The 16,811-nt window shown below is 47.6% G+C and overlaps 3 protein-coding genes across 3 annotated transcripts; 1 reads left to right on the forward strand and 2 right to left on the reverse strand.

The window, feature by feature from the left end:
- Window positions 1-667: 667 nt before the first annotated feature.
- LOC131207820 (structural maintenance of chromosomes protein 4) lies at window positions 668-6,816 on the reverse strand. The gene is made up of 4 exons (XM_058200449.1): window positions 4,781-6,816; window positions 3,636-4,710; window positions 1,186-1,785; window positions 668-1,118 (listed from the first exon to the last, which is right to left on the reverse strand). Exons 1-4 carry the CDS (start codon window positions 6,814-6,816, stop codon window positions 741-743), a joined length of 4,089 nt encoding a protein of 1,362 aa, XP_058056432.1. The 3' UTR covers window positions 668-740.
- On the forward strand, window positions 2,087-3,261 carry LOC131208631 (plasminogen receptor (KT)). Its single transcript, XM_058201435.1, has 3 exons — window positions 2,087-2,304; window positions 2,389-2,629; window positions 2,696-3,261. Exons 1-3 carry the CDS (start codon window positions 2,221-2,223, stop codon window positions 2,827-2,829), a joined length of 459 nt encoding a protein of 152 aa, XP_058057418.1. The 5' UTR covers window positions 2,087-2,220; the 3' UTR covers window positions 2,830-3,261.
- A 967-nt stretch (window positions 6,817-7,783) lies between the features above and the next one.
- On the reverse strand, window positions 7,784-10,213 carry LOC131208931 (probable ATP-dependent RNA helicase DDX23). The gene has a single exon (XM_058201873.1). It carries the CDS (start codon window positions 10,211-10,213, stop codon window positions 7,784-7,786), a length of 2,430 nt encoding a protein of 809 aa, XP_058057856.1.
- Between the last annotated feature and the right edge of the window lie 6,598 nt (window positions 10,214-16,811).

The following is a 16,811-nucleotide window of genomic DNA, read 5'->3' on the forward strand; positions in this document are numbered from 1 at the left end:
TTTGAAACCTTTTCCCCGTGTAGTAAACCTCAATTAAGAAGTACAATATTTTATTCCAATTCATACGAGTGTTACAGCATTCCTCTGTGAGTAATCTTATACAAATTGTCGAGTGTTAATATTACAATACTCAAGTAGCTAGCGATAATATATATATATTATCTTATATTCTGTTCGATTTCTACCATGTATCACTAAACCACTCTAGAAATGTTGCGCAAACCATTTAATAGCAATCGGAATTCACAGTGTAAACTTGACCTTAGCCCTCGCCCCTGTCGTCGAAGCTCAGCCGAACGATCCGGAAACGCGCGCGAATGATCACTGCCGCGTGCTCGATCGGTTGTGGCTCGCCGCATCGTGAGGTGGGTTAAAGGTCGCAACGATGGGTTTAGTTCGTTCGATGCCTTTTGGTGGCGGGTGTGCGCTGCATTACGCTATTTTTAATCGACGCGTTAACAACCCTTTGTCAAACGAGAGATCTTAGAAAAAGGGAAATTAAAGTGCAAATCAGCATGTCGTTCTTTGTATGGAATACGCAATGAAAACTCAACTGGTTTTGGTGTTATCTAACAAATGCATCGAGCAAATGTCGTCCTCTTTATTACCTCTTATCCAATTTGTAAAACGATACATATTAAACTAGTAAAATAATCTACATGTGTTAAGAGAATTTGAATAAGAAACAAAATGCAAAAACCAGTTCCCTGAAGTTTTATTCTAACACACAGTAGCATAGATCAATCTACTTCTTCAAAGTCCATCGCTTGCACTTCGCTTTCTGCCTCGTGGTTTGACGTTGGTTGTAACACTTCATGCTGTTTGTCCTTTTCTCCGCTGTTTTCGTTTGCATTTGTGTCCACCTCTCCATTCCTGGCTTCTCTATCAGCGTCACCTTCTTGTTGCGGATCTACATCGACGCTGTAACCAAATTGCTGTGTCGGCTGCGGGTGTTGCTGTTGGCTGCCGATAGGAGCAACGGGCACTGGTGGATCATTGCGTATCGTCGCCGATTCAGTACAGTCGTCTACCTTCCAGATGCCCACCAGATAGTCCGAAAGCTCGAACATATTCGAGCGAAGTGAAATAATAATGAACTGGGCATTCTTTGTGCGTTCCTTAAAACCCGTGAAAAAGACACCATTATTATCCGATTTGGCACATGGGACATTCTTAAATAAATACCTTGATGTAATGAGCTACGATGGACACATTCTTAAAATCGAGCGCCGCATCAATTTCATCCATCACGTACAATGGCGACGGCTTGTAGTAATGCAGCGCGAATACCAACGCCAGGGAGGAGAGCGTCTTTTCGCCACCAGAAAGGTTTGAAATCATTTTCCACGATTTCTTCGGCGGCCGCACACTGAAGACGATGCCCTCGTTGAACGGATCCATCGAATCGACCAGCTCCAGCTCAGCGTCACCGCCGAGCGTGATCATCTGGTACATCTCCTTCAGCTTCTTGGTGATGATGCGAAAGCCGCACATAAACTCATTGAACCGCTTCTTGCGCACATCATCGTACAGTTCGCGCATTTCATTTCGTTTGCTGGTTATCTTTTCCAGCACCGACACGCGCATCAGATACGCTTCCTGTTTCTTAAAAAACTCGTTAATTACGGACAGGTTGGGTTTGTTGGCGTTCAACTTTTCCTCCAGAATCGAAATCTGATACAGCAGGTCGGCCGACTTGTAAGCGGCCAGTTCCTCCTCGGTGTACTCCTTCAACGGTTCCTGGGCAGGTTTGTTGGGGATTTCGTGCAATGTAAGCGGTTTCAGCTGTAAAGTGAACAAAGGGCGATAAAGTCAGGTTTAATAGCGATTGAGCTTAATATTTCGTCCGTTTCATTGTGTAGCATTGTAAAACAGATTTGATAAAATATCCCGTCACGTTTTTAAAAAAGCCTGTAACTCAAACAAACAAACTCGTCCGTGTCCACTGCCTGTTGAGCTAAAGCGCATGCCCTAACGTATAGGGGCCGATAAGTTCTGCCATGGGACGAGGGCCAGCGGGAGGAAATTGTCAGTATTCTCTCACGCAGTTCTGTTTACCTAATCGAACGTCGGATACATCATTACGTGTTACGTTCCAGAACGCAACCGAATCTCGTTCTGCTTCGGTTATTTCTACTACAGTTAAATCAATTGGTGTGGTCTTGCAGTGATCACAGTGTTTCTATTTCACCTATCGTTCTAAAAAAACAAACTAAAGAAATGGGGAGCTTCTTCTCACACCCTGCCGGGGTTGAGGCCATCAAGAAGAATCAAGAGTACATTTCCGAGATGAACAAGATCAAGGTACAGTGGCAACGAATCGGCAAATGACCGTCATCTCCGCAGTAGGGCCCTGATTCAGTGCGTTTTGATTGTCCTTCGGATTAGATGGAACGCTGGATACAGATGCACTATCAAATGAAGGAACGCGAAACGGCCATGCAGATCTCGAAAGCACGCGAGTTGTTCTATTGGCTTGCTTCTTTCTATGGCGTCTCGACGATCGGTCTCGTGAGTCGCTTCCGTGCCACCAAACGGCCTGGAACACTGGCACCGATCGTGCCGCTGTCGTTCATCGTTGCTTACTACGCCGATTTGGCTTACGGAACCAAGATACATCGAATACAGGGTAATTTGCGAAGCTATGCTGACGGTAATCTGCCATGTCTGAACCCTCATATCCCATATACTGTAGCGGAAGCCGAGATGATCATGCACAATGAACCGGAGCTGCTGGAGTGGCCAAGTGGATTGCCAACGGTGTCAGAGATTGATTCGGCGCGACTCGAAATTGATGACAAAATACGTTTGCATCCGCACCAGTTATAAGGCCCACATGACATGGAGAGGTTTTGTACGGCTAACGGATAAGCAGTATTATGTTGAAATGGTAAGATTAGCACAGTGAGACCAAAACCCTAGTGACCCTATATACGAAAACGTTTGAAGTAGTTTAGACATTCACGCGCCCATCCGCTTCACGGAGCACCGTGCGACGAATAAGGTGAATTACTGACTACACAAAACCCAATAGCGATTTTACGGTAGGCAACAAAGGGGTTTCGTTTCCACGTTTTAAATACTCACAAGTAACAGTGTGTTTCGAAGACGACACTGTGCAAAGAAACGGATTTTACAAAACCCGGTACCGCTGCACTCTCGGCAAATATTCCTACTCCAAGTTCTCGACTTTCTTGTTTCCATTTTACCTGTTTCAAGCAATTATAATCAATATCATAAACGTACGTATCAAACATTCAATACGATTTTCCCAGGTTTGCGTCTACCGTCGTCTTTTACTATTCCTACCAAAAACCGGGAGGCGTTAACGTAAACGATAACAATAACCGATAAGTGCATTTACTCTCTTAGTGTGTGAAAAAGAAAACGCCCAAATCGTGTTTCAAACGAAAACGTGTTACACATTCGATTCGACAGTAATATTATAACCAAAACCACGGATAACAAAATGCCTTTAAAAAGTAAAGTAAAGTGCGTAAAGTATGTAACATGGATTAACGCGCGTACACGGTTTCAGCGCCGTGTTTTGCATCACCAATAAACTCTTCGATAGTATTTCATCAACGTGTTTCGGGTGTTATTCTTTCCATCAGCCTAAGCCATCCGCTACTTACCTTGTCCCGCCAGTAGGGCAACGTGTCGTTCGCTTCCTTCAGCTTGGTCTCGATCGTTTGCAGGATTTGCTCGAACTCTAGGCGTTTCATCTTGCCTTCCGCCTCGCGTTTCTGTAGTGCAGCGATCTCCTTCTTGATGCTCGAGGAACCCTCGTGAGCCTTTTCGATGTCCTCTTTCATTTGCTCAAGTTCCTCCTTCAGCTTGTTCGCCGTCTCCTCCAGCTGTGTGCGCTCGTCATTTCCCTGTCGGATCGCATTCTGGGCGGCTTCCACTTCTTCCTCCATGCTTCGAATTTTGTCCTCCGACTTTTTCACGTTGCGTTCGGATGTTTTAATCTCAACCGTTAGCTTACTGATGTTGGCCGTCAGCTTGTCGATTTGTTTGGTGAATCCGGCGATTTTCGTCTGTAGCACCTTTACTTTGCTGTTGGTGATTTCGTTGATTTGCTCCGTGTACTGATCGGCCTGCTTCTGCACCTTGGTCGCCTTCTCGTTGGCACTTTCAAACACCCGCTTGCCTTCGCTCACCTTGGCTTCTAGCGAGCGCACCTTCTCAGGGTCGGAGTGCGTCTGTGCGACGCGTTCTTCCTGGCGCTCGAGCTGCTCACGCAAGCGCGGCAACTGCTCCCGCAAGCTGTTTACGTCCAGTTTCAAGCACTTTATCTCTATCTCTTGCTGCTTCACCTGCTTCGTTAGTTGCTGAATATTGGCGTGCAGTGTACTCTGCTGCTCCTGCAGGTAGTTGATCTGCGCTTGGATGTCTTGTGCCCGGACCTGCATCTGTTCGATTTCGTCACTCGAGGGGCCGGCTGCTGCTTTGACCGTTTTGGTCTGCACTTGTGTACCCATGCGGCCACGTTGCTGCGATCGACCGCCGCCCGACATCGTACCGGACATTTCGATCACATCTCCCCCGATTGTGACCACGCGATAGCGCTTCGCACCATACGCAATGCGCTGGCCTTGGTCGAGATTTTCTGCCACGAGCGTGTCGCGTAACGCAAAGTAGAACGCTGGCAGAACACGCTCGTCCTCGACCCGAATCAGATCAAACAGGCGAGCGACATCTTCAGGTCTGTCGGCAAAAGAGAATAAAAAGATTCTTAACACATTTAACGTTTTTTCCATTACAGCGCGTTACTTACGTTTTAATCTTATTGTGGCAGTATCGCTGGTAATGCTGCTGCTTTTCCAGGGCAATGAACGATGCTCTGCCAATGTCGTGCTGCTTCAGGAAGTCAATACACGCCTGGGCTGTATTAACCGTTTCTACCACGATATGATCGAGGTACCCGCAGCACGTTGAGATGGCAACGTCGTACTTTGAATCGATGCCGCCGAGATTACCAAGGCGGCCCAAGATTCCTGGAATGCGCCCTTCATTCTTCTGACGCATCAAAGCATCCAGCACTTTGCCTTGTGAACGTGTTGACTGCATGGCGGCGATTGATTCCTGCAGTTTACCCTGTACCGCGCGCAACTCCAAACGGAGCTCCTGCTCCTCCTGGCCGTTTTGGGCCAGTTTTTGTTGCTCGTCGTCTAGCTTGGCACGCGCAACGGGCAGCGCTTCTTCCAGCTCCTGTAAACGGGATTGTTTTTCTTCGAATGTTTTCGACGATTCATCGAACGAATAGCGAAGCGTTTCGAGCTTCCTCCGCTCCATAACCTCGTCGTGTTGGCAGATCTTGAGCTCCGATTCGGCCAGTGATAGCGCGGATTTGCTGTCGTCCACCACGCGCTTTAGGTCAATCAATTCAGTTTGCAGTTTTTCCTTCTCCTCCAACAGCACCCTCGTTTCGTCCTGCAGCGTTTCCATGTTGGCCGCCAGTCTTGTCTCCACTTCCGCTTTTTGTTTGCTGAGCGATTCGATCTTTTTTTCCGACTCCGCGATCTCGCGCTGGTTTTTCTCCGGGACACCTTGCAGTTCCTTCAAGCGTGTCTTCTCTGCGTTGATCTGCTCCATCGTTTTCTTGCGTCTCTCGTTAGTGGATCGCATGTTTGCTTGCACCTTGGCGTACTTGTCCAGTGAGCTTTTCAGTGCTGCCTCTTTGGCTTCCTTCGCGCTCACCAGCGCGTCGTATTGTTTGATCTCTTCCTTGACCGTTTTTTCCTTTTCCAACCGTTCCACCTTGATCGCTTCGTACGTTTCGTCGTGGCGGCCCAGTATGCCGGCCGCCTGCTCGCGCTCCACCTCCATCTCACCGATCTTCTGGCGTTGCTCGCTGATGTATTTCTGTATCTGTTGGTTTTTCGTGCGGGTCAGTGTGTTCTCCAGATTCAGATACTCGACCGCTTCGTCCATCGGCTTTTCGAGGTCCTTCATTTCACGTTCGGCCAGCTTGCAGCGGTTGTGCTTTTCAGTGCGCTCCTCGTTCAGGCTGTCCACGCGCTCATTGATCTTCAGCAGCGGTTGCTTGTACCGCGTTGTCCCGACGATGTCCTCTAGGTATTCGAGCAGACCGCATTCGTTGTCATTCTGCGCTTTCGACTTCATCATCGCAATCGATTCGACCTCTCCCTGAAGAATAAGGAACCGATTGTGGTCGAGATCGATTCCGTGATTCTTCAGTAGCTTGGCCACCTCCCGAAAGTGAACTCGCTTGTCATCGATCGTATAGTACGAGGTGTTGTCCCGGAAGGCCGTCCGAGCTACCACGAAACCACTGTTCGGAACCTCATCGAAAGACCCATCGTCGCGGTCCACGATCTGCTTGAAGTGCACGCCAACCGTGCACTTGTTCGTGTTTGGATACGCGGAGGAATTGTGCAGCAGTACGGAGAGCTTTTTCGATCGAATCTTTTGTGCCCGGTACCCGAACACGAACAGCATCGAGTCGATGACGTTGCTCTTGCCGCTACCGTTCGGGCCGATGATGGCTGAAAACCGTTGATGGAACGGGCCAAGCCATACGTGCCCGGCATAGCTTTTGAAATTGTAGTTGGAAATATACTCAATAATTAGACGCGGGCCCTTGCACTCGTTTGAACAGTACGCTGGCACCGGCGGCGGAATGTAGATATCCCCGACATGCGTACCACCCTCTTCGTCGGACAGCACCGCATCGTCGTCAACATCGGCTTCGTTCCGTTCGTCGCTGGCTTTCTGTGCCTGTTGCTCCTGTTGTTGCGCGGCGGCCGTCGCTCCACCGGCAGCGACACGGCGCTTTTTAGCACTATTCATACCGGATTAATACCAGATATTTGGCGATCGTGAGACCGCTTGCTTTAAACCACGAGTAATCCTATATTTTTATGTTTCAACCGTGCGGCAAATGACGCCAGCTTACTATGTGTTGTGTTGTGTTTGGGTTTGGCGGTTGCGTTTTGACGTTTGACATTCAAAATTTGTCAACGATTATTGCAACTGGCAGAACTGTCATAAGACAGGATACGCCAACTGCTATTTCGTTTGCACAGAAATTATATTAAATATGTACATTACGAACAAACTACGTTTTGTACGTGATTATTTTATTGTACAAGGTTGGGGAAAAGTAATTAATTACTTTTGGCTGAAATTCAAAACTTTATCTAAGATGTTTCCGATGGTCCGAATTACATGGTTTGTGGGAAATTTTTTGCGACATTTGAATTTCCGCGAGCTACGTAATGGCCGGGCATTAACCATTAATGTCAAAATCATTACGTTACGCTTGATGTAGCCCCGCAGTAACGCACGAGGACACGAAGCTGATCAGCGAGTGGATGAATGAACAGAAGTTCGAGGCGTACATTTGCTGAAAGTTCAAGACGGTGGCCGCGGGGGGCAAAACTGTATACGACATAAAGCTCGCTTCGAGTGAGGAGAGCGACAAGAAAGCCTTAACAGAAAGCCTAGAAAAGTATGTTGATGTTAATCAATGTCAATCTTTGATGCTCTCTGTAACAGTTTGTTTTACGGGCGGGGTTGTTGGTGCCGCGCCAACCCTCTGTCAGCGGTATCGGGAATCGGAACCATGGCCGGTTGTGTGACAGCGGCGAGCGCTACCGACTGCTCTATCACCGGGGGCCATTGCCTTTGGGGAACCGGAGGCCGGAACAAAGTTAGCTTGGGCGGAGAACAGAAGAAACACGGTACTAATAATACATTGTATTAATTACTTTATTATTCGTTTAGAGAACTTTTACAAAGAGCTTGAAAAGCAGATTTAAGCAAATATTTTCTCTTCACGCCGCTTCTTTGTCACCACTGTGCCAGGCTTGTGCTGAGCGTCCGGATGATTCATCAGTTCCGGTGGGCACGTCGAAACCGGGCTAGACATTAGCATCTGTTTCAAGTCATAGAACAGATGACTATCGTCCTTGGTGCAGAAAGAAATGGCGCAACCGGTTTTACCCGCTCGTCCGGTACGACCAATACGATGGGTGTAGTCTTCGATGGACTTAGCCATATCGTAATTGATTACTAGCGACACGTCCTTGATGTCGATACCACGACCAGCAACATCTGTGGCCACCAGTATGTCCTTTGAGCCATTCTTGAGCGAAGCGAGCGCATACTCACGCTGCTCCTGACCCTTGCCACCGTGCAACGTGCAGGCATTGTAACCAAGCTTCTCCAAACCCTTCGCCAGTACATCCGCCCCTTTCTTCTGGTTGACGAAGATGATGCACGGCGGTTCTACGCCACGTGACAGGATTTCCATCAACTTCTTGCGTTTATCGTTTTCGCCCATGATGTGGATGATCTGTTCTGTGCGCTCCGTCGGCTTGCCAATGGATCCGATGTACACCGTAGCCGGACGTCGCAGATACGTACGGGCCAAACGCTCCACAGCCGGGGGCATTGTCGCGGTAAACATCACAGTCTGGCGATACTTTTTCTTCGTGTTGAAGTTCTCCATCAGCTTGGACGCATCTTCTGCCTCCTCGGTGTCTGGCTTCAGATTCGTAACGGGCATGTATTCGAGAATCTTCTGCACATCCGGTTCGAAACCCATATCGATCATCCGGTCAGCCTCGTCCATCACAATATATGTACACTGGTTCAAGACCAGGTAGCGATTTTCCAACACGTCAATTAATCGACCAGGCGTTGCAATGACTATTTCACAGCCCAACCGGAGGCGGAAGCCTTGCTCTTCTCGCGACAAACCACCGACGACGACGACCGTACGAATGCCGAGCGGTGTGCCAAACTTTTGCGTTTCCTCTTCAATCTGTTGAGCCAACTCGCGCGTCGGCGCCAAAATGATCGCGTATGGTCCCTGGTCGGCCGTTTCAAGACGGTCGATTTTGGGCAATGATTGAATCCAGGTCAACAGCGGAATGAGGAAGGCCAACGTCTTACCCGAGCCGGTTTCCGCGATGCCGATAATATCTCGATTTTGCAAACCGATTGGAATGGCTTGCCGCTGAATCGGAGTGGGATCCTTGTAGCCAACCTTGTCGATGATCTCCAGGATTTCTTTCGGGAAGCCTGACTCGAGCCAGTTGCGAATCGGGTTCGGAATTTTGCCGCCCTTGATCGTAATGTTGTAGTCCTCACGGAAAATGCGCCAGTCGCGTTCTGTCATCTCATCCACATCCTTCTCCGACCAATGTCGGTCGTCCCACTTTTGTTTGTCCTCCTTCTTTTTCACCTTTTTCAGGCGCACTTTTTCCTGTTCTTTCTCCGCCTCCGTGCGGCGCTTCTCGAGCAGATCCCCGTAGAACTTGCTCTGCTTTCGTTTCTGCTCCTTAATGTCGATACCGGCGACATGGCCACGGCCAAAGAACTGCACGTGGTGCCGATCTTTGTACAGGTTGTTGTAATCGATCGACGTGTCTTCCCCGGCATCCCAGTCGAACACAAACTTACGATCGTTCAGTCTCCGTACGCGCCGTTTCTTCTTTATGATGCCCAAATACCGTTCCCGGATAGCTTCCTGCTCCTTTTCTTTGTCCTTTACCACGGGTTCCGTTTCCGGTGCTGCCACCCCAGAGCGCCGCTTGTCGTTATCCTTTTCCTTCTCCCGATCGTCGTTTGCCTTTCGCTCGCGTTCGCGGCGATCATACTTTTCGAGCGGGTCTCGCTTTTCGCGTATCAACAACGCCGTGACCGGTACGTCACCAAATTTAGGTACGTTGGCCAGCGATGCCGCCTTCATAGCCGCCACCTCCTCCTGCCGACGTTTGAGTGCTTCCGCTGCTCGTTGCTCCTTCGTAATGAAAAGAGGTTTGCTTCGGGCCGCTTCTTCAGCTTTCTTCTTTGCCAACAACTCCTCCAGTGAAAGTGGTTCTTTTTTCGCGTCCGGCTTTCCACCATTTTTCCCATCAGTTTTGTGCTGCTCATCATCCTGCTCCTCCTCCAGTTTGTCCTTCTTCGATTTGTCCTTATCGTCATGTCGGTCTCTTTCACGGTCTCGCTCACGGTCACCCGGCCGATCGCGCTGCGGCTCCCGGTGGCGCTCACGGTCACGCTCCCTTTCCCTTCTTCTGTCCCAATCACGGTCGCGCTCCCTGTCACGTTCACGATCCCTCTCGCGTTCCCGGTCGCGGTCCCGGTCTCTTTCCCGTTCCCGCTCACGTTCTCGTTCTCGGTTTTGCCGGTTGTCACGTTCCCGCGACCTCGACCTGCGCCCCTTTTCGTTGACCATTGCCGGTATTACGCAGCACAACTAGTGAATAATGTAGAAAACGGTGAAAACAGTGAAAACGAGTGATATGTGTGTCAGAGTGTTCCGAAATTGTGGTGGTTCACTAACAGATTTTAACGAATAGCAATTGTTTGTGTCGCAACAACGCATTCGACGGATGGTTTGTAAACAAGCCGGAATTATGACATTTGACAGCTACGTCTTCCATCCCTTTGGAAACGGATTTAGATGCGCAATTCAAAAAAGTGTTGGCCGTTGAAGCTTAATTTGGTGATACAATGGTTAAATTGTGAAAAATATACCAGGTAAGCAGGGTGGTTAAATATACATAACGTTATATAATGAACTCAAAACGTTTAACTCAAGAAGCTTGAAATGAAACATTTCGTTAGGTTTTGCTTAAACATTTTACAAATAATATTGCCCGATTCGAGCTTATTACGAATCAGCTTGGCGTGCTTCTATTCTTCACCTCAATTGTTCCAAATCATAAAATCTTTCAAATGTCGGAATCATTCAGAAGATTCTTTCATCTTTTTACATTTTAAATCTTATTTTAACTCTCACTCTTGTTAGATGGTCATGAGCGAAATTTCAAGTGATACTTTACGAAACAATGCCAAATCTTAAATATGCCTGAAAGAAATCTGTTTGTCCTTCCAGTATTTGTGTTTATTACACAATATAGACATATTACTTGTGCATTGATTGAAGAATGTTATTGTCGTCAACAAATGATCATCAACCGAAGCTGTGAGCACCATCCATTGTTGGACACAAAGGATCAGTTTGTTATTTACTAACACCCAACACCCAACATGCCGATAAATTTCTATGTAAATGCCATTTAACACAAAGAGAAAATGACCCGTCGCGTAGCTGATAGCGGCCACTGCGCTTAACTGTTAATTTTCGTCCGTGATATGCCATGGTTCCCGGTCTTTGGCCATTGAACGTATACCTAATTACTCCTCACTTCTCTCCGGAGGCATCGTGTATCGATAGTGTATCAGCAGCAGAAGAAGCAGGAGCAGCAGCAGTGGCTAATGGTTCAAAAACAAGCGGCTTCCCAATCGCCAGTTCCGACAGGCTTTGTCCGATGCGTGGTTCAAATTTCCGGTTAATGACATAATTGCTTACCGTTAGAATAAATCCCGGCTGGGTCGGGTCTTCATATAAAAATAATCACCGAAATGTATACACTCTAACCTTAGGCCGCCCCCGGCCAAACTCATAGGACGATGATGCGTTTCCGTTTTCCGACCATCCGAGACTGCAAATTGGAAAGCGCCCGAGTGGCCGCGCCAGAGATCACGGATCCACCGGGTGGTGGTGGTGTCGAGATTAATCCATCATCCATTAATCGGTATTGGGCGGTGGCTGTTGAACCGGGTGAGGATTCGATGACTTCTTCCGAATTCCTGCGAGGTTCCCAATTTTCCCGCTGCGTCCGGGTACACTCACCTCCGATCGCTGTTGCGGTTATAGGAAGAAGTATCGTTAGACGTTGGGCGATGTTCAGGCCTTTGCTCGACCAGCGCCAAAACACGATGAAAATCTGAACATCTCCAAGAGAGCCCCTGGTCCGGAAGTAAAGTGAACCGAAAAGCGCCGTTCCGTTGTGGAGTGTGGCCACGGCGTAAGGGAGAGGATCGTTTCCACCGGCAGTGGTCCGCAGCCTGTGGCGCTTCACCTCCGTGGCCAGTTCAATTAGAACGTGGAGAAGAAAATGACTGGGTGTAAAAGTGGTCGGGTCAGAATGGTTGGGTGTGTTGTGTTGGAAGAAAGTGGCCACTTCAATTGATGAGGTGGTAAATTTGGCGTTAAAAATCGTCGAAAACGACCCCCGGCATCGAAGCGCCAGAGGAAACGATAGGGGTTTCGACCGGGAAGGAACCTCGGTTATAACCCTTCCCAGATCGATTGCACAACCCTCAGCATGCTCCCCGGGAAGTCAATTACATAAAAACCCTTAAACGAAATCGATGAAAGTTTTTTACTTAAATCTTTGGGCGCCCGTTCCATAATTGGGCATCAACACTGCAATGTTACGACCTCTTATTTAATCGACATAACACGACATTAAACTTTGCTGCATTAAACTTTTCGACTTTTTACATTAATTATAAGGGACATTAGTATAGTATATAGTATATTTAGTATATATTTGTCCCATTAATAATGTAAATCTTAACTTAAGAGCTGCTAGAACTGTTTCACTGGCTACCGCGGAAGTCGGCACCACCGCGGGGGTTAATGGATAAACGTGAAACGATTTACACGCGCTCCGGGTTGCCCCCGAGGCTCATAGCAGAACGGAAGGAACAGGCAATAGTTGACTTGTAAATATGCTCTCACGTCGGTAATAATCCGAAAGACTGCAATCATCGCTCACCATCACAGTGGCCGCCTTGCCGATCTTGATCGCAGGAATCGTTCGGAAGATCTTCCAGCGTACCAACCACATCCACCACAGGTCTTTTGCGTCTTCCATACGCAGTTTTTTGGAGAAGGTATTTGGACGGCTTTCGAGGGAAATTGTTACCGGAAGCTGATAGGGTGATGCGGTCGTTATTTCCGCCACTTCCACAGTAACTGTACACGGCCGCCGACGGACGTGTTGTTACATTCGACCGTGGTTGGAATATTTGCAAGAGCACGAATTTCCTTAGTTGAGGCATTCGAGACCTTTTCTTCAACTTTGTATCAGGAGCGCAGCTGTCCGATTTTCCTGCGCACGCAATGGTTGATCCCAGCACCTAAACCGAAAATATCCGAACCAATCCATCCATCAGGCTTTTTTTAGAAGAACAGAATCGGCCGTACTTATGTCAGTGTGTTGGTCCGTGCGAAAATCATTAGCCCCAGACACGCTGGCTATTGTTTCAGGAGGCGCCAGGAGATCTGGGTTGTTCCCATGTCCAATCGGAACGAGGTCGAACAGATCCGTCAAACTAAAATATCAACATCGGTGAAGGCGTATCGCCCGATCCCGTATCATCGGGACAGTCCTCAGCAGCCAGACTCCGTGTCTTAGCTTCCTGGCGTACCCGGGCTGGTCGGGCTTTTTGAAGATTGCGGACCTCTGGGTCGAGGTCAGGTCAGCGACTAAAAGTTACAAATTGGCAACATTTTTCTTGGCGGTTAGCGAAGCCGACCGGACCCGTGGCCAGAAGCTGCTGCCAAAACAAAACAATGAATAATTGACTCCGATTGCGGCAAGGGGATCAAAAACGGCGGAAAAGGTGCTAATAGTGGGCCGAGCAAGCCGGCTCGGTAAAGCGGCCGCTTAGGAAATCAAATAGCGTGAGTGGAGAAGGCCGCAGGAACGGACTCGTAACCGATACTCGGGTACGCCACGGACGGCCTAGGAAGTGTGGCCAAAGAGGCACGAACAAAGCGAGGTTATGTCATCTTCTGGCGCTGCTAAAATGCGGCCAGGTTTGTCGTTTGACAGCTCGGTTGCGGCCAAAGGACGTGCGGCCAAAGGACGAGCTAATCGGTTCGTGGGCGATTGATCCGGAATACGCCCACCACCACACATCCCTGGGTGTGGAACAGATCCGCCGACAGTAGATGCGGTACCCTGTAATTTGGGTCGGGTTAGCGCCACCTTTGTGTTTGGCTTCTTTTTCGGTTCGTCTCGGATAAGCCCAGTCCTGGACATCGGATACTTTGCCGACCAACCAGTCCGGCAGACACTGCGCCGTCTATTGTTCTGTCCGAGCGTCCTTCCAAGAGGGGGTTTCCGAAATTAAATTCCACACATCTTCTCGCCATCGGCATTCGTTCCGCGCCGGTTGCTGCATTCGTCAATCCGGACGAGAAAGCAATCCGGGGCATGTTAGATGCTCAACGATGTCTAATGCTCTGGCGACTCGCGTTTTCAGAAAGAACACGGAACATACTTTCAATTAAAAGCTTGGACTTCAAAAAAGTTGTGACTGTGTTGATAGTGATGGGAGTTAAAATAATGCTACTTGTACTTACTTATCGTATTCTTGCTTCCGATAGATCATACTCAAACCCGAGATCCTCGACCTATAATATTTCGAAACATTCTCTCTCAGATTATCCCATGTTTTCTAATCTCCTTTTTGGGAAAAATCTTTTTGGTGTAATTCTGAGTGTTCTGATCCCTAATGATAGTAAAAATAAATACGAGTGCCGTTTTCGAATTTCATTACCTTCGATAGAACATTTTTCTTATCCGCCATTCGGTGATCATGGTCATAATGTCTCAATAGCGTCTACTGCAAAGATTGTGCCCAATAAATACAAAAGTGAAGAATCCCTTTAAACATTTGATCATTTGATCTACCGTCACTATCGAAGTAGTTTCACGCCGGAGCTATTTACGCTATTAGTTGTATGCCTATCCACTCGCCTTTTCAACTGTTTATAAACATATCTACAGGGAGATAGAGGGCCTTGCCTTAGAAGAAGCTGCGCATAAGAAAGTGCCCCATCGGTGGAACGAAAGATCTTCACGATCGACGCAGCGGACGAGTTGGGGAGTGTTTAGCAGGGTTTGTAGCTCGTAGGCAAAGTACGTGGTATGATAATAACAATAATTTTGAGTTTGACTTCAATTTTGCCATCGCCACGAAGCGCAGCCATTATCGATATGCGATCGTGTTACACGATAACGAATCCCGCAGCTTCCGAGACTAAAGTTGCTTGCTGCTAATCTACTGCTAATCTTTTCTGGAAGCTTGATCCAAAACAATAGGCCACTGTCGACTGTTTGAGACAAGATCACTGTTGGTAGCGCCGTATCTGGTTCGGCCTCCAGGCTAATCGGGGTTTGTATGAAAAACAGGAACTTCAAGGATCACTACTTCGCTTTCGATAAGATACCTTCGTTTACCCGTATAAAGCACCCCAAGAGACGGAAGATACCAACGAAACAAAAAACTCTCTGATCCGTAATGAAAAACAAGTCTAGTTTTTCCGAATGAAGCTAACGGACCTACACCACCAATCGCTTCTGGGCCAGCTCAAGAGATTTGGCTTTCTGGTTGATTGGTTTTATAGTATAAGGCCCAACGATAAAAGAAGATGCTACAAAAACCATGGCGGCGTTCAAATTGTTTCCACTTTGCCCAAAACGATCGATATGGTTCATTTAAGTGTCAGTCTGGGTTTTGCAGACATAGTTTTTCTCTCCATAGGGCGCTATATTGTGTGGCGACTGAAGGTAAATCGAACAAGAGTGTTGATGTGTATGTTGCTTATGTTTCGCGCCAACATCGTCTTCTAACCCCATATAGTGTTAAAATGTTATGCTCCCATAACTTTGTACCGAGCATAAACGAAGTTTTAATTTATGATGTAGGGCTCCTACAACGGCATGTGACACACTTGCTGACCAAGGATGAAGGAATGGGCTTTGCTCACTAACCTCGGAAGCACTTTCGGTCACGGGTCGGCAGGATTTGATTAACAGATTTTATTCATCTACTAAAGCCAGGCCGCGTGGTTTTAACGCCTAGTTTTCAAACGGGTTTAAAACTATTTTATGAGTTTCATTTATTTAACCGCGCCGTAAAACCTAGTTTATCAGAGCCATGTGTGGTTGCAATAGCCTTATAACAAAAAAGGGAGTCCTTGCTTCACAATTACTACTTTGTTACAATTGAGTCGGAAAGAATTCGTTACGAAAACAAATTAGTAAAATAGCATTTTAGCATTATGGGCTCATAGGTATGTTTATCTGTAAATTTTAACAAACCAGATAACGTAAAAAATATATATTTGAAACAATCTTTAAGAAAAAAATAAACGTAATTAGATGAACAAACTTAGCCGGCGTAGTCAGGGGCCTGTGAACTATACATAATTGATAAGAAAGCATCACGAACAGGGCAAAATTAAGACGTGGCCATCGTGGCCAAAGGAATGAGAGCAAAACAGGCCAACCGAACCGTGCCAGAGGGCAAAAAGTCCGGGAAAAGATCCTACAACGTCATGCAGTAGAGATTTCTCAAGACTCGTTGGCGCTTGGGCCGCACGTCCTTTTCCGGTGCGGTGCGCTGCCGAGAAGGAGATGGTAGAAAAGTACGCAGGCAAAACAGCAAAAAGGATTCCTCCTCGGCCGCAATGCTCGGGCGTGATAATTTGCAACAAAGCATGGTTCATTTCATGCTGTGTTAGCTAATGATTCTGAGGACACGGAAAATGTGACCCACCGCTGGTGCCGAATGGTGATTGGATTAGATCTTGTCGAACCCGATGGGCGAGGACCACCAGCCGTGCGGTGTCCTGTGTAGCCGCTTTTCACGCTTGGCGGGTGGTGGTGTTTTCTTGGCTTGGCTATCTGCTTCCAGAGAATGTTTGCCACCGCAGAAACGCATGTTGGGCGTGAAATTAATACAATTGTTTGCAAACAACTGCACCTGTGAGGATCGCCGCGGTACGTAAAAGTGTGTTCGTGGGGTTATTGTTGATTTTACCCAATACGGTGTGTCTTTAAGTTCCTGCTGCGAATGGATTGCAGGAAGTTTAGCAACTTTGGGGATGTTTTCAAATCACATTAGTTTAATGATAATGTTTTGTTACTAAAAATTGTAGCTTAAGCAAGGGGCACGATGACGTG

The sequence above is a fragment of the Anopheles bellator genome, chromosome 2 (assembly GCF_943735745.2).
Source record: "Anopheles bellator chromosome 2, idAnoBellAS_SP24_06.2, whole genome shotgun sequence".
Classification (NCBI taxonomy): Eukaryota; Metazoa; Arthropoda; class Insecta; order Diptera; family Culicidae; genus Anopheles; species Anopheles bellator.